General features: G+C 40.9%; 1 protein-coding gene across 3 annotated transcripts in view; it reads left to right on the top strand.

The window, feature by feature from the left end:
• LOC310826785 (guanine nucleotide-binding protein G(q) subunit alpha) overlaps positions 1-23,961 on the top strand; it is a 94,882-nt gene that overhangs the window by 50,710 nt on the left and 20,211 nt on the right. For all 3 annotated transcript variants that reach the window (XM_083702118.1, XM_083702116.1, XM_083702117.1), the window contains exon 3: positions 14,042-14,196. In XM_083702118.1, coding sequence (XP_083558244.1) covers positions 14,042-14,196 — 155 coding nt within the window. The remainder of the gene's footprint in view (positions 1-14,041; positions 14,197-23,961) is intronic.

The raw sequence follows: 23,961 nt of genomic DNA, 5'->3' as shown, positions 1-23,961 counted from the left end.
GCCAATAAAGCGAGATGAGCACCACAACCCCAGAGTCAGTCACGACTGGACCTAATGGTCAGGGGTCCCTTTACCTTTATGTCTCAACATCTCCCCATTTAGAAATTAAACCACTGAAAGCAGTGCCATTGGGGATTGTGTATAACCCTCAAAAGGGGTGAACCAGAGGGTGAGGAAATCGCTTTCAACAGCATTCACTGCAGTTTTGTTTACTGTTGATGCTGCTAAAATTCTTCCCCACACAGAATATCCTCCTTCAGGGGCATGTAATTTGGATTGTTGGGCACTTTTAGTTCTCTGATAGGGAATGTTCAGGCAATGATTGTTCCATAGGAGGCCAAAGAGAAGCAATACTTTTGCAGAAGCAACTTTCCCCCCTACGTTGCCTTGAGTTTTAAGTTAAGCATGATGAGTGTACATCTGCAGATTGAGACTTTCTATGCTGGAAGTTTTTGTTACAGAGAAGAAAAGAAAGAGTAGTCTGCAAGAAGGTGGCCTCCAGAGCTGCATGACCAGATCCTCTGCAGGTTTGGATTGCTCTCTTAATTGTCCAGGACTAGCACCTTGTCCACGGAAACACATCCTGGCATTTAGCAACACTGATCCCTTTTAAATTTCTTCCACTTACACCAAACTCTGGGCTTTATTCTTCGCCAGGTTTCTTTACCTAGCTAAACACTCATTACAGCTATGATATTTTTAATGTAATACTTTTTAAGATCCTGTAGAAATCTTTACAAAAGGCAGTAAATATATTACAAAAAAACCCCTTTCATTTTAAAATGCATGATGATGTAGATTCCTTTCTTTTGTGTATCTCAGAATCTTTATAATACATGGAAGTATGTCTATTAATAATATTGGATAAGCAGTAACCTACTTTTTGTGGGGAAATTAATTACCAACAATAATTGCAGGAAGGATAACGTATCAGGGAGAGGAGATTACTCTTTGAGCCCAAGAAGGAATATTCCTGCTTGAAATTGTGCCACATTTAGTTGCCAAAAGTGTGAACTCATTTTCAGGCTTTATATATTCATTTCATGAGATTTATACACTGCTTGATGGTTAAAAAACAAAACCTCAAAGTGGTTTGTATTGATTTGAGCAACATATCTGTAGGCAGGGAAGAGGGAGCGTTTTTCAGTTTGAGGGTGTTCTCCCTCACAGACGACATACGGGAGGCCACATTCCAATAGCAGGCAGGACCAGAGGGATAAGAAAGTAGAGCAATGGGTGTGACTCTTACCTTTGTATGCAGTAGGCAACCATTTCTATTCCAACCATAGAAACGCGCACACATTCTCCATGCAGGCAGGAGCCTTTATCCCTGTTCAAGAACACATTCCAGCCAGGCAAAAGCCCAAGGAGGCTGTGGAGCTGGGTCAGTGGGGGGGGGTCAGGGGAAAGGCCTGGAGTGCCAAATTTATGAGTGTTTGACCAGATTTGGCAATGGTTGGAGTGGAGCACGTGGCCTTTGCCAACAGAGAGCTTATGTGTGTGTTTTTGTGTTTGCGTGTGAGTGCATTCCCTGTCTCGGAGAGACTCCTGGTTTTGTGAGGAAGGAATGTGTTTCAATAATCCATTTTAAGCAAGACACAGTATTCACGTAAAACAGAGGAGTGGAGTACATGGGAGGCAGTTGTGGCACTTAACACATGCAGAATATGTTTCCTCTTCCCTTGTTTATTCTGCTTGGGTGCTCTGCCCATGCAATCCCCAATAGTTAGAACTGGGATGCAATGTGGTGTTGGTTGGCTGCGTCTAGAGTCCCAAAGCAAGATACTTGGAACAGAAGTGTTAGCAGTGTGCTTAAGTTCAGGTTGCTCACTTTTTGTGCAAAGCATCCTTACAACAAAGTTCCCCACAAAAGAACTTACCCTTATGCATGAGATAAGGCCTGAGAGATACAACCCTATGCTGCACACCCCATAGTCTGAACCAGGGATGCCAACTTGAATAAAATGCCCACCCTGCATAATCGATCACATGGCATGGTGCATGTACACCATTTGAATGGCAGTGCCCATCAACTTGGGGTGGCTGCCCCCTCAAATATTTTATTGGGGGGACGACGACAAAGGGACCTCAGCCCCTAGGAGTTGGCTTCTATGGTATGAATTGTGATCTACTGGGTGATGCTATATATACCGCTGGTGGTGTGGTGCAATTGGATGCTAGCTTGTACCATATCCAATATTTTGGCTTTATTTGCACATCACAGTAACCTAGACTAATCATGGTTTAGGAAGTACAGGCAGTGCTCTGGTGCATGTTTCCTAACTACTACTGCCCTTCTGTGCCATGAGCAGCATAAAATAAAAAAGGAAGTCTTAGCTTTGCATTATGTCCAAACCAGGGATTGTGGTTTGTTTCTCTCTAAGAAGCCACAGTACCTAGCCGACCTGAAACCATGATTTTTTGTTGGCTTGCTAATTGTGCTTGGTTATGAAGAAACAAGCCATGGTCCCTGCTTTGAATATAATATGAAGCCAAATCTTCCTGATTTGCTCCATTCACCAATAAAGAACATAGACTCCTCCTGTTGATTCTAGAGCTGTACTGACACGAGAGTCAGAGTGGGCCTAAATGACTGCTTGTCTCAATCTTTCAGGTCAGCTAGTGGTGTAAAACAAGGCTGCATTTTAGCCCCCACACTTTTCAACTTTTACATCAATGACATAGTCCCACGTTTAGCCCAAGCTCACTTTCCCTCTTCAGTACTTAGGAACAGGAAAGTGTTCTGCTTGCTGTATGCGGACGATATAGTCCTTCTTTCTCTTTCCCGTCTGGGCCTTAAAAACTTCCTGGAGGCTCTCAGTTCATATTGTAAACAAGAAGACCTCCTGGTTAACCACTCCAAATCATGGTCTTTCTTCTGAAAATGTAGCCCCCACTATAAATGGATGCTTGAGCACCATGATTTAGAGCAAACCCATGTTTTCAAATATCTTGGCGTCCTTTTTAATGAAACATTGACTTATAAGTGGCACATCAAGGTGATGAAAACCAGAGTGCAGAGAGAGATTGGGGCTCTGGTGAAGTTTTACTTCACAAAGGGTGGAAAACAGTTTGAGCCCGTGCTAAAAATATTTGGCAGTAAAGCGATCCCTCAAATGCTTTATGGAGTTGAAATCTGGGACACGGATAAAAATGCTATCAGAGGATTAGAAATGGTGCAAAACCAATTTTGACTGTTTCCCCTACACATGGGAACAGCAACTGTACTGTTCCGCATGGAAGCTAGATGGCCAACATCTAACTGCAAGAGCTATTTGCACCAGATTTAATTACCTGAAAATACTGTCCTCCATGCCTTGCGAGCACTTGCCAGCCCTGTACTATGTGGAATTGGAGAACAGCCAGTGGTGGAATCTAACACCCAACATTACTTGAACTCTTATTATTTCCATAAGGTAGAGGAGATTACATCCACAGACAAACACCAACTCAGTGATTGGTGCCACCGGACAGAATTGCTACATGATCTGCAAGCGATTAAATCCTCTAAATGCTCTGCTTGGTTCTCCCTTCTAAAAATGATCCATTTTAGAGCCAGTTACCTGTCAAATCTCTGGCTCGCTAAGATTCACTTTTACTGGGCTGTGTTTTCAGACTGTGCCCTCCAGCATCCTAAAAAGACTCTGTATATGTGGGCACCTGCAGGTGAAATACATCTTGCACTATTTCATAGAATCATAGAGTTGGAAGAGACCACAAGGGCCATCGAGTCCAACCCCCCCCTGCCAAGCAGGAAACACCATCAGAGCACTCCTGACATATGGTTGTCAAGCCTCTGCTTAAAGACCTCCAAAGAAGGAGACTCCACCACACTCCTTGGCAGCAAAATCCACTGTCAAACAGCTCTTACTGTCAGGAAGTTCTTCCTAATGTTTAGGTGGAATCTTCTTTCTTGTAGTTTGGAACCATTGCTCCGTGTCCGCTTCTCTGGAGCAGCAGAAAACAACCTTTCTCCCTCCTCTATGTGACATCCTTTTATATATTTGAACATGGCTGTCATATCACTCCTTAACCTCCTCTTCTCCAGGCTAAACATGCCCAGCTCCCTTAGCCGTTCCTCATAGGGCATCATTTCCAGGCCTTTGACCATTTTGGTTGCCCTCCTCTGGACACGTTCCAGTTTGTTAGTGTCCTTCTTGAACTGTGGTGCCCAGAACTGGACACAGTACTCCAGGTGAGGTCTGACCAGAGCAGAATACAGTGGCACTATTACTTCCCTTGATCTAGATGCTATACTCCTATTGATGCAGCCCAGAATTGCATTGGCTTTTTAAGCTGCCGCGTCACACTGTTGGCTCATGTCAAGTTTGTGGTCAACCAAGACTCCTAGATCCTTTTCACATGTACTGCTCTCAAGCCAGGTGTCACCCATCTTGTATTTGTGCCTCTCATTTTTTTTGCCCAAGTGCAATACTTTACATTTCTCCCTGTTAAAATTCATCTTGTTTGTTTTGGCCCAGTTCTCTAATCTGTCACGGTCGTTTTGAAGTGTGATCCTGTCCTCTGGGGTGTTAGCCACCCCTCCCAGTTTGGTGTCATCTGCAAATTTGATCAGGATGCCCTTGAGTCCATCATCCAAGTTGTTGATAAAGATGTTGAATAAGACGGGCCCAAGACAGAACCCTGTGGCACCCCACTAGTCACTCTTCTCCAGGATGAAAATATATTTACTATATTGCCCACCCAGGAGGCGATTTCTCACCTTACCATCTGTACAGGAAAAATGTCTCTCCTGGCAGAGAAGGTCCTATGGCTTCTTAGTGATGTAAACGCTTCAGTGACTCATAAAATTGCCCTGTTTGGCAGCCAAAAAGAACACCCTGGACAATATAGCAGTGAACTGTAAGGAAGACGCAGAGATCTAAATAGAGACTATTATTTGTGGCGCAACACCACTTTTGTTTGTATTTTTTTTTTTTTTTTAGATTTGGATTTTATTTAGATTTGTCATGGCCAGTGACTAGAACGATAAAGTTATTTGGATTGGATGGAATATATTTCAGTCTGTTTACTAATCTTGTCACATTTAGAATTGATGCACTTTTCTGAGGGCTGTGGTTCACTAATCCAATATTGTCAAGCACTTATATGAGTGTGCTTTCTACAAGTGTGTGTTTATGCTTTCTGTCTCTCACAAAGCAAAATTGTGTCCCAACACTACTTCAGCTAATTCCAGTTGAAAGATTGGCCACTTCACCTTGTAGAAACCTTGTGCAATATAGATTAACAACCTGATCCTATGCAGTGTAACACCCACTGAGCTTTCTCCCAAGTACAGTATGTATTACCGTCTTTACTCAAGTCTAATGCGCCATCGAGTCTAATGCTCACCTCAGTTGTCAGAACCTTGAAACAACAACAACAAAAAGGATTTGCTGGTGAATATATTGCACACTGGCAAAAAGTGCACTCTTTACAACAATGAATTTTTATTATGATTTCAATTTTACAAAAAACCCCACTATTATTTGATAAACTTACTAATACACTAAAAAATTAAATCTCAAAAATTTACTGCTATTTGTAATTAAATAAACAGTTTCCTTTATATCCTAAAATTTCAAGTGTATATACTGTCCTTTAGTGTTTCAATTACTAAAATACAGAACTAGATGACAGACTGTAACTTAATCTAGAACTTAATAATAACTGCAAAATGAAATTTTGGTCAGCCCCTGTGCTTTGGGACTCCCTGCCTGCTGACATTAGGCAGCCACCATCACCCATCCCGGAAGTAGATGCTCCTGGTAGCAAACATTGCCCCGGGATGCGAGCAGAAGTTGCACGCCGGCGGCAGCGGGAGGCCCCATTAGCAAAAGCACACCTCATGTTAAGAACAGACCTCCGGAACAAATTACGTTCGTAACCAGAGGTACCACTGTACTGGGCATAGCCAGATACTTGATTTGGGTACATCTGTTCTTAAGTTTGCTTTAAATGGTTTATTGTGTTTAATTGTTTTTAGATATTTTAAACAGTTTTTAAATGAGGTATTTTTTATCTTATCTTTATGCTGGCTAGGTGTGATGGGAGTTGTTGCTCAACAACATCTGGCAGGTCACAGGTTCTCACCATCATGCCTATGTAACTGTAACCAACGTTAGAATAGATAAGATCTGCACACTAATTTGTTTTTTAAAGGTTTTAAACAGTTTTCAGCAGAAAATAAAAGCCTGTGCTGGGGCAATGCATTATAACCCAATGTATTTTTTTTTATAAAAAAAGTATGATAAATTTGATATAAAAGTTAATTGACATGAACCCTTTATCCCTACAGTGGCAAGTCTGGTTAAGCAACAAACCTAAGAACTGTGATTTATGCTGTGAAGGGACTATGTGGGTGCTATACTCAAGTTCTGCTTATGTAAGACTTCAAAAGAAGGGAGGCTGCCTGGTGGGAGTTGAAAGTTGGCTTTCTGTTTTAGCAGGCTTGCAGCGCTGTCAGTCACAGAGCAGCCTTTCTGCAACTGTTACTTAACATCTCCCGTTGGATTTCATTATGCCTTGGCCTGAATAAGACCGGGCTGCCTGTGTCTGTGCTGGACTGCCCTGCTTTTGCTTCATGCTTTTCAAGACTTGCTTACAAATGGTTGCTCGGAGTTGAGGGACAAGCTGTCCTCTAGCACTGGAGTGGAAGGAAGCTGCTGTGTGAGAGGTGGAGCTGGTCGTCCTGTGTTCTGTGGACAGCAAGGCTTGGGAAAGTGGGTTGCAGATGCTTTGTGAAGTGCCTTGACCATCACCGCCTTGTAGCAGAGGCTTTTCTGGCCCTGGTGTCTTGTCCTTTTTTAACCTTTATCTTCATGCCTATATATATACCGTACTTTTCTCTTTATAACACACAGATTTTTTCTCCTAAAAAGTAATGGGAAATGTCTGTGCGTGTTATTGAGCGAATGTGTGGTCCCTGGAGCTGACTGTCCCTCGCTCGAGAGAGGAAGCTGTTGCTTTCCTCCATTCTACCTCAGGGTCTTACTGCCCACCCTCTCCTGTTTCGGTTGCTGTTTGCTCAAATGGAACAAAGAGCAGGCAAATCCCCTCCAGGCAAGCAGAGGGGAAAGGAAAGGATCGCGTCCTTCCTTCTAATTCCACTCTGTGCTCCGGTGCTGCTGCGTCCAGGGAAGCATTTTAGGGACTCGCAGGTAGCCGGAAAACATGCAGGTGAGAGAGAGAGAGAGAGAGAGAGAGAGAGAGAGAGAGAGAGAGAGCTGGCTTGCGTGGCTGGGTGGGGGGAAACTTTTGCCTTTCTTTCCTCCCTCCCGTTAAATCCCTCTCCTGCATTCTTAGCCAGCTGCTTCTCTGCACACCCCTCTCGTGCTCCTTGTCCCTTCTGTGTTTTTCCTTCCCTCCCCACTTAAAATGTGGTTACAAAGCATGGATCCACATGGATCCTCAGGATCTTTGCATTGGGTCACCCCAAATTCACTATCAGATCACATAGCATTTCCATGTCTACAGCCTGCACCAAAAAAACCACGCACCCACTGTTGCCTGGGGCCACAATGGTGCAAAAACGTGGTTACAAAGCACAGATCCACAGGGATTCTCAGGATTTTTGCATTGGGTCACCCCAAATTCACCATCAGATCACATGTCTGTGGCCGCAGCATGAGGCACAAAAATGATACATCCACTGTTTCTTCAGAATTTCCCCCCGCCTTGTTTTCCTCCTCTAAAAACGATGTGCGTGTTATGGTCAGTTGCGTGTTATAGAGCGAAAAATACGATAGATATATATATATATATATATAGATATATATATATAGTCTGGGATTTTGTTTTCTGTGGGCACCCTCAGGAGAGAATAATGGAGAAACAGAGCTTATGATTTTCAACTGTAATTGTTTTAAGAAATAATTAAATTAACACTTCTGGCTGAGCTAACAGCTTGACTGAAAGGTGTATGCAAAAAAATTAGCCACCATTTCCAGTTTTAAGCTAGCCAGGCTTTGAAGCCAACAAGTGTTTAAATACAACCAAATGAGGGATAAGTAACTGATACTTCCCAGGGCATGGTGGACTTTTCACTCACAACAAATTACTTGTGTTGATAAGTTGTCTGTTCCCCAACCTGGTTTGGCTTTAGCTTCTATTCGCCCCAACCAGCTTGGGAGGTTAATGGAAGCTGTAGTACAAAGCATCTCCAGGCTGCTCTAAAATACGCTGCTTTTAAACATAATGAAAATGGCACAATGTCTTTTCTTCAAATTAAGAAGAAGAGGAGTTTGGATTTGATATCCCGCTTTATCACTCCCCTAAGGAGTCTCAAAGCGGCTAGCATTCTCTTTTCTCTTCCTCCCCCACAACAAACACTCTGTGAGGTGAGTGGGGCTGAGAGACTTCAGAGAAGTGTGACTGGCCCAAGGTCACCCAGCAGCTGCATGTGGAAGAGTGGGGAAGCGAACCCAGTTCACCAGATTACGAGTCTACCGCTCCTAACCACTACACCACACTGGCTCTCACTACACCACACTACACTCTCACTGGCTTGCCCCAGAGGTCTACCTGAATTGCTCAAAGCATTTCAGTTTTTCATATCAGCTTTTCAAGTTAAACATCTCCCCGGTTAATATGAACCCTCCCCAAAAAACCGCTGGCCCAGTCACAAATTTGAACAGCTGTTTTTCCCCATTCAGTGTTTCTAAAAGTTGGAGAACTTGTGTATCTCACCAAAGAGATTTTCTTTACTAAATTTCATACATATAGGGTAATTTTAATCTATTTTATAAGGAATGGAATGTACAGATTTTTAAATGGTAGAATACTTAAACAACAACAACAACCTCTCTGCCATATGTATTAAGCTAAGGGAATGTTTTTATACTTTTCATTTTTCCTGCCTGCTGGGCGCTTACCTCTCACTCCTTTGGTGAAACTTTTCCTCTTTGAATCCACTTCCTCCCCAGCCCAGGACAAGGGGGGTCAGAGCACCCAGAGTCTTATGATGCTCCCAGTCTTTTTAGCTATTCAACAGAGGGCCAGGCAGCAGGTGGCCGCAGACCTGTGTCTTTTTTCAACAGGTGCAGTTTAATGTCCTCTGAGCTCAGTTCTGGTTAGCGCATCAAGTTGAGAGAGAAATGGGAGATGGGTTGTGGTGGAGTGAAGTAGCAGGCGGGGTGGGGGTGGGGGGGTGGAGCTCAGCATCCCTGCAGCACACGGTTACAAGCAGAGTGGATTTGGTTTAAATCACGATTTAAATCACTAGTCAGTAAAACTTGATTTAAATCTTTTTTTTTTTACAGAAAGACTCATTCTTGCTAGTATAATCTGAATATTTACAACCAGATGAAGGTTTCATTTTGGGAATAATAAATTTTCAGAGCAGTTTTTACAGTTATATAAAAAATTACTGACTTGCACAATTACAGTGGTACCTCGCGATACAAACTTAATTTGTTCTGGAGGTCCATTCTTAACCCGAAACCGTTCTTAACCTGAGGCACTATCAGCTAGCCAGCTGCACACGTTGCTGCACTCAGCAGAGAAAACACTCCCGGCAGCCAGCCATAAATTGCTTTCTTTATTTCCTTCTGACAAGATTACATGCAGAATAAACAAAGCGATTACATGCAGAATAAACAAAGCGATCCGTCTCTCATGACGCATTGCTCTGACTGGTTTCTCTTTTCCCTCGCCCTCGAGACCAGCACAGCCAACGGCTCAGCCCCTTCCGCTTTCCCGTGGATCCCCCTCTCTCGGAAGCACCCCTTCCTCCCCAGACTCACTATCCTCTTCCCTGTCTTCTGAGGAGGACTCAGTACTGAGCAGTGGAGATCGTTCTCTGTATCCTCCCATTCTTTCTTTCCTCCCTCGTTGCCTGCAGTTCCCTGACAGGCACACTTTTGCTAATGGGGCCGCTGCGTCATTTCCATTCTCATCCTGGGGCAAAGTTCTCAACCCAAGGTACTACTTCTGGGTTAGCGGAGTTTGTAACCCAAAGTGTTTGTAACCCGGGGTACCACTGAATTACACAAAGATCCCAGGCCCTGTGGAGTATTCTGCTCACAAGACTGCACTTTCATTTTTACTGCTTCACACTTGGCTACTTGTGCAGATCTATTCCACTCCAAACGATCTATTCATTGAACTTCTTGGAACTCAGCATTTAAGAGATATGGGGTTGATTCTGTGTATATAGATTTGCAAAGGAACAATGGGTTTAAATTATTTTCCTCAACTCTATATGTTTATTTTATAACATTTTTCCTGTGAAAAGGCATGTTATCTCTGCAGACACAAATTCACACTTTTGAGAACTGCAAAAACAAGCACCTGTGATAATATCATCTCGTTAGAAAAACTGCCCTAAATAATCTTACAGAAACCTCTGGAAGAGCATGACATTGTGAATGGATTAATGGAATTCATTTACCAAAACATTTAAACATTGCATATAAAGCCTCATGCTACATAATTAAAAGCAAATCTTTATTTCCTGGACTATAATGTAACTTAAATAGAAAACTATCTTTAGAAAGCATTTTCTTCCAAAAGCATTTAATTTTTTAAAAATCCAATTTAAAATTTTAAAAAAATTGATTTAATTTTTTTAAAAAATCTGATTTATTTATATTTTTTATTTAAAAATTATTGATTTTCATCCACCCTGGTTACACTCCTTTCCTCTCTCCCATGTTACATATATTTGGAATAGGCCCATGTTAACAGAAATATATTTTGTGCTTTATGTTGGCCATTGTGACTATTTTATATTACCAATCTGGCATATTTCCTCGCTCTAGTGCACCTCTAAGCTTTATTCCATACCCTCTTAACAGACTCTGCACTTCAGATGCTGATAATACTGTAAGTCCTGGAATTTTTGCATTTAGCTAATGTCTGGCATCATGGCACTAGTGCGCAGCAGCTCAGTAGGAAAGCACGTGTCTTGCGTGCGAAAGGTCCCAGGTTCAGTCTTTGGCATCTCAGGTATGAGTAGGAAAGACTTCCGTCTGGAACTTTGGAGAATCGCTGCCAAACATTGAAGACAGCACTATACAAATGAACTGATTCCTATGTTCACAAGAGACCTTTGATTAAAATAAAGGACTTAACTCCCATTCCTGTGGCTTACAAAAATGGATGTGCCATCATTTTTATAACGTCAAATGTTTAATTACTGGAAACCATGGCTTCCCATAGTGAGGAACTTACCAGCATTTTCTTGCTATGGCTGGCTCTGTATCTGTTCTGTTCTCACTTGAATGTTTAGTCTGTCTTTCATTTCACAACTACAGAATTGCAGATTTCATCTGCTGCAGATCTTTGATCTACAATTGTAACAGCTAGATTTTACTAGAAATACTCCTCTGTTCTGAGCATTTGCTGATATCATTTAATAGTACAGCAAGTGCTTTAACAAGTCTCCAGTTTTTAAGATCTGTTTGCAGATATTGTGGAAAGATACTGATGGATATACAGGCAGCATACGTTTTAGGTCCATCCAATATTGGCGTAACCACGCATGTACACATTGCACCGAACCCGGAAGTGACCTAAAAACATTACAAAAACATCCCAGAAAGGGGCAGGGGAGCAGAATGGGGTGTTTGCAGGCTTTTTCAATAGGTGTTACTGTTGCACACAATTTCACACAAGCATGCAGTGACTCAGAATGCAACCCGTTTGCAAATGGGATATTGCCCATAGTCTGCCCATTTTTCTTATATGCATCACAATCGGACTTAATGTTTGTAACTTTTCCTTTTTTAAAAATACAACAACTGCCAAGGATACTTTATTGTCGATTTATTGACATTTCTCTTTTAAGCAGTCACCTTTTTTGTGTGTTGCAGATTTCACTAATGATCCTTGGCAATATTTCAATAAATTAGTCTGTGTACTTTTCAGGGGAAAGTGCATTATCTGACTATGTTCATTATTAATGTACAGCAATATATGCTTGCTGTGATATTAACTACTCATGATAGTAGCTAATTGGCTAATGATCAAATTCTACCATAAAACAGTTTAATTACAGTTAGGAAAAGGTACGTTGTACGTTGAAATAAATACAAAAATCATAGTAACTTGTATTGTGCATCTTGTGATTGAACAGCAAAAGGTAACGGATTAAAAACAGTGTCCCAAGTTCCATACTTATTGCCGTTCCTTCCTCCAGTGTGTGCATATTGTTAGGCATGTATTCAAATTACATTGCTGAATAAGGGGTTGAGTTGTTTGTCCCAAATAGTGCATCAGTATTTCTAGACAAGTGAGCCACTTTAACTGTATTGCTCTTGCTGTAATGATGAAGACCAGTACTAGCTGGTTCTAATGTAACTAATAGCTACACATAGGAACGAACTTTTTAATTCTTGCACCAGTAACTTCCCCTTATTTTATAGTTCCAGGTAGCATCAATGAATATAACTATTGGAGGCCGGTTGCACAAAGCTAGTGTTATATAAGCACATGGCATGGTGCTATTTGGCTGTTATTGCAAGATGTTGTGCAATCTTTTGGTTAAATGTTAGTAGACATTCATTAGACTTCACGAGTAACTGCTGATTCCCCCAGCTTCCCATGTCTGACCTAAATTTTAACACCTGGTAGACTATATGGACTTACTGAAAAGGTTTTTCAGTAATGCAGTCTGCTTGCTTAAAGAAAAGACAACTTCCTTAGCTTGAAACTGCTGTTTCTTTGGCTACTTCAAACAGGAACTGAAAATTAAAATTTGAGCCTGTGAATTGTTTGTTTAGCAATGTCTGATAGCTAAGCAAACAAAGAAGGGGATTTTCCACATTATCGAAATAAGTTTCTGTTGGTGTTTGTGTTGTCAGTTCCAGACAGTTCCCTACAAGCAAGTATTGAGTACAGTGGTACCTCGGGTTACATACACTTCAGGTTACATACACTTCAGGTTACAGACTCCGCTAACCCAGAAATAGTGCTTCAGATTAAGAACTTTGCTTCAGGATGAGAACAGAAATTGTGCTCCAGCGGCAGCAAGAGGCCCCATTAGCTAAAGTGGTGCTTCAGATTAAGAACAGTTTCAGGTTAAGAACGGACCTCCAGAACAAATTAAGTACTTAACCTGAGGTACCACTGTATAGTGAATTGAGTCAAGGATAATTCACTTTATGCACGAGCAAGTGAAGGTCATGTACATCATTTTGAGAAAGTTCATTTGGTTGGCACAGAGAGCCGCTTCCTCATATTATCTTGGGTGAACATAAGACGAATGTGTGTGATCAGGCCAATGTCCATATAGGCCAGCATCCTGTTCTTACAGTAGCCAACTGTGGGATTCTTGATTTTAAAGCCAATATCTTTGCCAGTTAAAATGTTTTACTTTTATATTAGATGAATTGTCGTTGACATTTTCCCAGTTATATGCAGTGAATAAAATAATACAATTCCCTCATGCTCCCAATAATCTACTGGAGGTTTATATCCAGCATAACACTATTTTTGTAGTGTATTTTATATTTATTAACAACTTTTGATTTGTTAACATATGTTTATTATAGCTTTTATATATGCTACTGTAGTATTGCTAATGAATTGGTGAATATAAGTATTTTCAGATACAGTTTAATATTAGCAGGTCTTAATCTTGCACCCCAGCTTCCACCAAGTTAGAATGTTCACACACCTTTGCTCTGTCCAAATTACCGGTACTCTGATTGTCAGCCAACAATCATTTCTCTTTTTCTATTCTACTTCCTTTTGTGACTCGCATCTCAATATCCTGAGTGCTGTCATTGCCTTCTGATAAGTGTCACACCCCAAAGTCAAATTTGATTGCACTTAAAATTTCCAGGGGTCCTTTACCTTTACCCATTTTACCTTCCAGAAAGTACTTTTTTTAAAAAAAGAAAAACATACTTACCACATATTTTAGACAAGAAGTCTGACCACATGTCTAGGAAACAACATTTCCAAATGTTCTTATCAACACATTATGCTTGTGTGTGTGTGTGTGTGTGTAAGTAAGTGCGTAAGTAACCTAATATATATTTTGTTCAATATGTCTAATGCACTTAAATGTAATTGGATTTTGTTTTTATTATTATAGGCTAATGCGCAGCTAGTTCGAGACGTTGACATAGAGAAAGTGTGCTCATTTGAGAACCCTTATGTAGATGCAATAAGGTATTTATGGAATGACCCTGGAATCCAAGAATGCTATGACAGGCGGCGAGAGTATCAATTGTCAGATTCTACTAAATAGTAAGTATAAACGGGAATATGTTTTGGATAGTAATGCTTTAGACATATCTCATGGGCAGCTGTTTTTCAAGAATTATTTGAGGTGTCCAGTCACTGGGAATCTTAGTTGTTCAAACTTCCTTTCTATCTGAATTAAGATACATACCTTGTTTTATTTTAGGATAATGTATACCACAACTGATAATATACTTAGTTTATAAATGTGCATGTACTCCACTGTCATACTGCATAGAGTTTGATGAAAACTGGCATCCTGAGATTGTAAACAGTCTGTGTGTGTGTGTGTGTGTGTGTGTGTGTGTGTGTAGATACACACACTAGTAATGAACTGCAGGCCTGATACAGGCACACACAATTTTTTGTCGCTTCCCCAAAATTTATGGCAGCAGTATAAAGAGAAAAAACACACACAACTAGATTAGATGATTTGCTACCATTTCTGCTTCCTGTGTCTTGTTGGTGACAATATCGGCCACTGCACAGCAGTGATACCTACCTCCAACAGCTGCAGCACAAAGCTCTTCCCAGGAAATCATATGAAAAAAGATCAGGGAGAGGGGGGTGATTAACTCCTCATCTCAGCTGATCTGCATGGATCAGGCGAGGAGAAGGGACTGTGTGCTGTGAGTAAGAAAGTGCGCATGTAGAATGTGGGATGGCCACACCCACCACTGGCACACCCCCCCCCCAAACCTTGAAAGTTAGCCACTGGTCTTTAAAGCGAAAAATAATTAAACATACCTGCCTTATACAGGTTTTAATTAGATGCTTTTCTGGAGTACTATTTTTTTCCATTTAACACTTTTCTTTATTTAAAGATTGCACAAAAATACAAAAAAAATGAACATACCAAAAACAGACAAGCAAAAAGAAAAAGAAAACATCTGTACTATACATTAGTGAAAACCAATACCATCACATATTCAGTGGTACCTCGGGTTACATACGCTTCAGGTTACATACACTTCAGGTTACAAACTCCACTAACCCAGAAATAGTACCTCAGGTTAAGAACTTTGCTTCAGGATGAGAACAGAAATTGTGCTCCAGTGGTGCAGCAGCAGTGGGAGGCCCCATTAGCCAAAGTAGTGCTTCAGGTTAAGAACAGTTTCAGGTTAAGAATGGACCTCTGGAACGAATTAGGTACTTAACCTGAGGTACCACTGTATACCCATATGACTTCCCTCCCCCCCCAACTCAGCATTCTGTGTAGTTATTTAATCTTATTGTCATTGCGTCTTTTGAATATTATTCCTTATATATATATTTTCTATTTCGTCTGAATATGTACTTTACACACTTAGTCTAAGCATATCAGCATATTAACCTTAGAGCAGTGTTTTTTTCATATAATCCTCAATGCATTGCTATTCCTTCCTTTACTTCTGATTTGTCTGATGTCTTGTGGCTACTATTAACTTTGCCAGTTCTATAAATTCACATAATTTACTTATCCATTCCTCTTTTGTTGGGATAATAACTCCTTTTCAGTTTTTTGCAAGTAATAATCTGGCTGCGGCTGTGGCATATAAAAATAGCCCTTTCTTATCCTGTGGGATGTCTTTCCCCCCAAATGCCTAATAGGTATGCCTCTGGTTTCTTTTCAATAGAAATTTTAACTCTTCATGAATACATCCTCAGAAATTTTTAATTTTTTCACAGCCCCACCATGCATGCATCATTGTCCCCTCAGCTTTATTACATTTCCAATATAAATTGTTTTTAAATTTATATATCTTGGTGAGTTTGGAAGGTGTCAAATATCACCTGTAGAACATTTTCATTAAATTCTCTTTAATAGTGTTGTTGTTGTTGTTTAGTCGTTTAGTCGTGTCCGACTCTTCGTGACCCCATGGACCAGAGCACGCCAGGCACTCCTGTCTTCCACTGCCTCCCGCAGTTTAATAGTGCAACCGGCAGTGAAGCGTATATCCGACCTCCAAAGCCTTTCCCACTGTTCCGTATATACTGTGTGGCCGATATCTTGAGCCCATTTGACCATAACTTCTTTTATTTCCTTGTCTTTTAAGCCCCATTCCAATTATAGGTCATAAGTTTTGGACAACAATTTCTTATTATTTTTAGTATTGCTTTTTGTAATTTAAATTCTTCTCTCCTGAACCCTAATTTTTTATCTGAATTAAATACATTATTTAATTGATGATATTGAAGCCAAACAGTGAGGTGATGTCTTACCTCCTCAAATGTTTTGAGCTTTAATTGTCCCTGATCATCTTTTAATAATTGACTATAGTTTGCCCAATTACTTTCCATATTTAGTTTTTTAACTGTGAATGCCTCTAGCGGGAACAGCCACCATGGCATTTTTGGTTCTAGTAATTGTTGATATCTGGTCCACACCTTATATAGAGCATTCTTTACTATGTGATTAGTAAATCCTTTGTGAACTTTCACCTTGTTGTAGCCAAGGTAGGCATGCCACCCGCTTTTCTGGAATACTTTTGGCTTTAATAATATTACTTGATAATTAGTTTCCTTGCCCAGCTGCCACACATAAACATCTTCCCCATACCTACTCATCCTTTCCTTACCAGATCTATCTTTTGCCTGTCTTGTACTAATAATCCATCATATCTCATTTAAATCAAAAGACTGAATTCTAAAACACACAAAAACACACACTCAACTGTGAAGACTAAAATTAAATTTAAAATAATTTAATTACTAGAAGCATTTTTTGATCTTGGTACTTTTAAGCTGCCCGAAGACCATATATTTCTGTTTTTCAAATTGTGTTCAAGTGTTTATTTTAAATGTAGTTGATAATTCTATTGTTCATTTTAGTTGTTATGGATGATGAAAATTCTTAATATATTAGTGATGCAGGAGGGAAGGGGATAAAATAAAATTTGTCTGACCTCATGTTTCCAATATACAGTCGTACCTTGGTTGTTGAACGGAATCTGTTTTGGAAGTCGCTTCGATTTCCGCAAACATTCAACAATCAAGATGTGGCTTCCGATTGGCTTCCTGCACTCAATCAGAAGCCACGGAAACCACGTCAAACGTTTGGCTTCCAAAGAACGTTCACAAACTGGAACACTCCCGGATTTGCAGCGTTCAGGATCCAAAACGTTCGAGTCACAAGGTGTTCGGGATCCAAGGTACAACTATACATCTAATACAATGCAATACAAATCACAGTAAGGAAACAATATAATTTAGTGTATTTAAGAGTAAAATCCTATGCAGGTCTATGAATAAGTTTCATAGGGTTGAACTAAACTACTCCTAGCTCAGATTGAAACTGCTCCCTTGTCCCCAAAAATCCCAAATAGGACAAGAAGAACCCTATTTCGGAGCCCAAAATGGCAGTATTTCTTTTAAGAGATGGGAATACACTGTAAGATTCTGTCCCTGTTTTCACTTATTTGTATGGGGAACTCAAGGTGGCATTGCTTCAGCTAAATAACTGCTGAATATAAACCACAGCAGTTTCTCCCCTCAGTCTTTGCTGCGTGGTCAAAGTTGTGCATCAGAATGATCTCATCTTTGATGTAGAAGAATCCGCAGACATAGAATCTGCAGTGTTGAAAATGACCAGAAATGATGGATTGGAGCATGTCCTCCCACACCCTAATTAGATTTTCTAGGCTATGTGTTGTAGTCAAATGATGTACCTATTTTAACTTACAATTATATAACATCAGCTTGCATCATTGTTGTGACAAATGTGGTAAAAACTGTATAATTTTATAAAGCCATTTAAACTACCTGATTACTGAGTGTTAAAAAAGACTATCTCAGTGTGGTGCAAATTTTTAGCGGCTTTCCTATTCAAAGTTTTATACACACTTAGATTTACAGTCGTTTCTGATACAGAACAGAGTAGCAAAGGAAGCTGTAATCTTCAATAGGAAAAGATCGAAGTACAATGGTACCTCCGGTTACGAACTTAATTTGTTCTGGAGGTCTGTTTGTAACCCAGAACCGTTCTTAACACTAATGGCGCCTCCTGCTGCTGCTGCACCGCTGGCATGCAACTTCCTCTTGAATCCCAGGGCCAAGTTCACAACAAGAGGCATCTTCTTCCGGGTTAGCAGAGCTCGTAACCCAAAGCATTGGTAAGGGGGACAGTACGTAACATGAGGTATCACTGTACACGTGCCCAGTGACGCTCTTCAATTTTCTCCTCTTAAGGACTGCCCCCTTCCCAGTTCTTCTGTACTGCCAATCATTTTAGAAATGCTTATGGGGTAGAAATCTCTCTCCCCCCCCCATGCTAAAGTTGTTTATGTATGTAACAACAGCAGCTGGGATTCTATATGCACAGAAATGGAAGGAAGAAGAAGTTCCAACGAAAGAGCAGTGGTTAAGTTAGATAATGGGCTATGCAGAACTGGCAAAACGTTAAGCAAAATTAGGATAATCTAATGATGAGTGTTGTATGGAAGAATAGATGCCTTTTTCGGATTATTTAAAGAAAGATTATAGTATGATGAACTTGATAGCAGGACTTGAGCTATGAGCATCAGAAGTAATTAGATCATAATACTGTGGTTATGATTTGATAGAAAATAGGGTGCAGCAAAAGCAGAGAAACAACTCCATGGAAAAAGGGGTGGGAAGTCGACAAAAATAAGAGGAAGGAGAAAGGTGTTTTGACTGTATTTGTTAAACATGTTGAAAATTAAAACATAATGAAAAAATAAAATTGTTTTTGACTAGTGCCTAAAAACAGATATTGATGGCACCAGCGTGCCTCCCTGGTTGAAGCATTCCACAAATGGGAAGACCTGCTCTCATGTGACCACCCCACCCCTCTCGGAGGCGGCACACAGAGAAGGGCCTTAATATGCTTTAAAATAGAACAGGGATCCACTCGCCTCTTCAGGATACCACCGACTTGCACTTCCTACAAGGGTCCTGACAAGTCCCGAAGAAAGCATTACTTAGGCGCAGGTGAACAGGAAAGAAAGAAAAGAAAGGAAGCAGCCTAAGCTGAAGAAATCTAGTTCCTGCAGGGCTTGAAACATCTTGGGAAAGCGTAATATAGAGCAGCCTCCTGAAGGACTAGAAACCTGAACAAGTGGGGAAACCATCTCTAACAAAAGGGGTCTGGGTACATTATAATGATCTGTCACAATATCATTTTCCCACCGGACTTTACCCCTTTTGTTAGAGCTGGTTTCTAGTCCTTCAGGAGGCTGCTCTATGTTAAGCTTTACTTTACTTTCATAAACATAAACAATCACATGCTTGTTCAAACATGGGTATGTTACCATTTGAATTGTTGGTTGAAGTCTTCTTAGACTTATAAACAAAACTGTGTTGAGACGTGCACCAGAGTTTTACCTCACTCAGGCCTTACAATTTTGAAAGGTTTTTATTTTCACCTCAGCAGTATTTTCTTTGTTCCTTACAGAGAGCTCCTGCACAGGTTTCTCCCTATTAACGTTTAGGGATCTTTCTCTGTCTGTTTCACTTCTGACATATCAGCTGACACAATACTGTCCTCAGCAGTATCCTGAAAATATCCTCCCTTAGCAGCCATTGTCCCTCACACACACACACACACACAGAGAGAGAGAGAGAGAGAGAGAGAGAGAGCGCGCGCAGAAAACAGTTAAAAAATAGCAGTTACTGGAATAACAGTCACAACAGAATGAAATACCTCTCTCGTGTGATTCAGTCAGCCAAAAACATGAATGCAACTGCCAGGGGGAGGGGGAACCCATGTTAAAAGTACCCAGTAATTTAGCATAAGTAAACATCCGCATTTCAGGAAATTATATCATTATCCTTAACAGATACTTGCGTTAGAGATGGCTAGAGCTTCGGTGGATCAGTTTGACAGGCATGTTATGCTATGATTGAGAACTTCCTATCATCACAACTACTATGGAGAGGTCTTTGGTAGAAACCACTGGTGCTTCCTTTGATGGGCGGACACCACATAAATGGCACTTCCTCCATCTGATTTCTTGTATTGATGCTGTGCTCATTGCTCAGGTCAAAGCCAAAAGAGACACACAGCCCCTGTACATTTGCAGAGTTCCAGCTAAACTGAGCTTAGTAACATTTACCGTATGTAGTGTAGGGCACAGAAAATGCACATGGAAGACTGCTAGCTAAAGCCATTGTTGCTAACTATCTACATTCACAGAACCCATTTTATATCAGCTTGTATGTGAGGAAATCTTTTGTGTCAGCTGTGGAATCCCAGCACATTCCGGAGGATTCTTGAGGTATGGGCCGGGACAAGGATGGCAAACTGATGGGCTTGTACAGTAGATGCTAATGGACTACATCTTGCCTTGTCTGTGACCATTGGCAGTGCTTGCTGGGGTTGATGGAAGTTGTAGTCCAATAACATCTGGTTCCCCATGTATTTCTCTTAGCACATTCTGTTCACCCAGGGACTAATAGGCCAGTTTGGCCTCACCCTTGCTTTTATTACTTGGACGTGCATTCTTGAACATAGCCTGTTCTTCCCTGCATGTTGCAGATGAAGTTTGGTTGTGATGGGTAAGCTGTACTACATTATCTTGGAGGGAGGCTTACAAGGGTAGGCTTATAAGGAACCCTGGAGTTCTCTGGAAAACTGCTTAGGTGGTGGTTTGCCCTTGCATTTTGCCTATGTAATGCTATAAGGCAACTTTTATTCTGATAGCGCCGCCTAACTAATAATATGCATGCTACAAAACCTGTAATAAGATTTATAATCCTTTGTGAATGCTGAAATTTATGTTTGGGTGTAGCACTAAAGGAGACTTACTCAAAAGTCATGACCTTCAACTTTGAGACAAGAAATCTCATTGACTGTTGTGGTTAAGAACTGACACTCTTCGTTTGCATAATTTATACTTGCAGTAATGCTCTCTAATGTTTTTCCTGGAAATTCTCATTAGACTTAGAATAATTCAGGCACCTTTGAAAGCTGTGCGGCACATATTCTCTCTCTCCCTCTCCCCCTCCCTCCTTCCAAACACACACACACACGTTTCTGGAAGGCTATTTCAGTCACTGGCTTTTTATATTTTGATAGCTACATTCAGTTAACTATTTAACCAAGAAAAAATGAAGCATGTGTGCGCACACACATTTTTACAAATCTTAATATATGTCTAGTATAGGCCATATTTTACAAGTTAATTATAGTTGTAATTCATCTTATAAAAATAATATTAACAGGCTGCTAAGGCAATTCTGCTGGGTTGCCATAGAGATAGACCTGAGGTGCATTACCAAGGTAATATGTGTATAACAAGCAATTGGCCACAACACTTTCTGATGCATCTACAGAACCCTAGTATAGCATGGATTTGCAGTGTAGTTTAGGAGATAGGAATATTGGTCACAGTTATCAGACAGATAAAAATTTCATGGAGAGTCTAGATAATATTACATTACAGTCCTTTGGATGAGGTGGGAAAGAAATGTAAATTTCAAAAAGGAGATTCAAAGGCTGCCTGACAATAAGAAATTGCCAACACACTCAAGAAGACTCGAGACAAGAAAGATGGGCAGCAAGTTATATTTATTAAAATATAACAACTATAGAATCTGGCGATCAGAATAATTCAACCAAAAGTAGCCAAAACCAATGAGATCTGGGTGGTGAGGTACATTTATGGGAATATTCCAACTTTCCCATCTCCTGATCCAGCTGCCAGCTGCACACTGTGATCCTGCGTAAAGGTCTAATGATATTCTTCCCCCTCACTGCATAGTCCTTGGGTATATGAACCTGACATGCACACTGTGACCCCGTTGGTCATTTTTCACCCCAGTGCGCCAGACAGGCCCAAGCACCACTCTGTCAGATATTTTCCAAAATCCACTCACCTACACGGACCAAATGCCAATTAGCCAGATTCAAACAAAACACCATTCCAGTCACACAGACAACACCCAACAGTGTGAAGTAGGCAAAAAAGATGTGACATGGGCCAATTAAGGTAAAGGTACCCCTGCCCGTACGGGCCGGTCGTGTCCGACTCTAGGGTTGTGCGCCCATCTCACTTAAGAGGCCGGGGGCCAGCGCTGTCCGCAGACATTTCCAGGTCACGTGGCCAGCGTGACGAAGCTGCTCTGGCGAGCCGGCACAGCACACGGAAACACCGTTTACCTTCCTGCTAGTAAATGGTCCCTATTTATCTACTTGCACCCGGGGGTACTTTCGAACTGCTAGGTTGGCAGGCGCTGGGACCGAGCAAAGGGAGCGCACCCCGCCGCGGGGATTCGAATCGCCGACCATGCGATTGGCAAGTCCTAGGCGCTGAGGTTTTACCCACAGCGCCACCCGCGTCCCTATTGGGTCAATTAGTGTCACCCCAAAAAATTCCTACTCAGTCACTGCAATGAAAGCGACTAGCAGAGCCCACACTGCAAAAGGGGTGGGAGGGTGGGAGCCTCAGTGAAAAGAGGGGAGAGTATGGGGTGGAGGGGGCTTAAATAGGCTGATCTCCACTTCTCCCCCATAGCGCAAGTCACCCCACATGGTTGCCCACATTACTACTGTGGGAGAGTCCATCTCTTCTTGCATACGGGGAAGAAACAGAATTTGGTGGGGCAGTTAGCATCTTTTTTTACATTCTTGACAGAATTCACTTTGTCTGGGCAGCCTTATAGCATAGCTGGATAGATTCCACCTGTTCTGAGATAATTCAGTTGATTAACAACAGCAGAGAGACAAAAGATAGTGGTGTCTTATAGTGTTTTTTCCAGAAATAATTGCGTGAGCTTTCCTGACTTGAATGACTTTAAACAGGCACAAATATGTTATTGATCAGTTTAAGACAACATATACACATACACATATACACATACAGAATACATACGTACCTTGCTACTTTCCTAATAGAAGTTTTGATAATACTTAGGTAAGGTGAGACTCTCACATTGCCATGTGACGGCCCTTGTTTTGATGAGAAGTTATCATAGGTTCATATATTCTAAAACCCACTTTTAAGAATTAACCAGGTTTGTACAATCTGTGAAACCAAATATTCCAAACCAGATTTATGCATATCAAGTGCACCTTCATACAAGACTAATAGGGGATTTTTTCAGCATGCTGCCACACAGTGTTATTAATCAGCTAGTATTCTAAAATAATGTACTTAAAAACATTATCTTTTTTGCCACAATAAAAAAGATATTTTTTGAAAGATCTGGAATGGATCTTTAATGTTTTCGTTTGTGTGGCCTGTGCTCAATCATCGTCCAGGTTTCTGTGTGTGCATGCTCATAACTCCTGCATTTACTGGCTGGAGGAACATGCGAGTTTGTAATCAAAGCCACAAAATTTGAGCACAGCACCCCACCATTCATGTGGAAAGAAAAGCCCATCAATCTTTAATAAGAGTGACATGTGACCAAAGGTTCAGACCACACAATCACAACTACAAACTCTTAAAAATGTCATGTCAAATGGCAACTCTAGGTTGGGAATAAATATGATAAAAGCAAGAAGTCCTTTAAAAAGTAGCCTCCTATGAGGAAAAACCACACATGCAGTATCCTTAGATATTTCTTCATAAAGAAAAAGTCAGTCAGAGTACCCTCATGTTTGAAAACAAAGCTTTTAATAGAACAAGAATTCTGTTATAGAGGAGTGGGTGGGAGGAGCTTTTTGGTTATGGATCCACTAACCCATCTGACCAGTGGAAAAACTGCTTTGGTTCTTGGTTTTCATCTTCCACTGTCTCCCCCCCCCCCCTTGGTACGAGTGAAAAATCAGAATGTAAGCTGTTATTTTTCAGGGTGCCAGATTCTGTGGTGGGTTCTACACCTGCCCTT

This window comes from Podarcis gaigeae (genome assembly GCF_964106915.1).
Source record: "Podarcis gaigeae genome assembly, chromosome: 11".
NCBI classification, from domain to species: Eukaryota; Metazoa; Chordata; class Lepidosauria; order Squamata; family Lacertidae; genus Podarcis; species Podarcis gaigeae.
The sequence above is the reverse complement of the archived record's forward strand: the minus strand, read 5'-3'. Positions and strand labels throughout refer to the sequence as shown.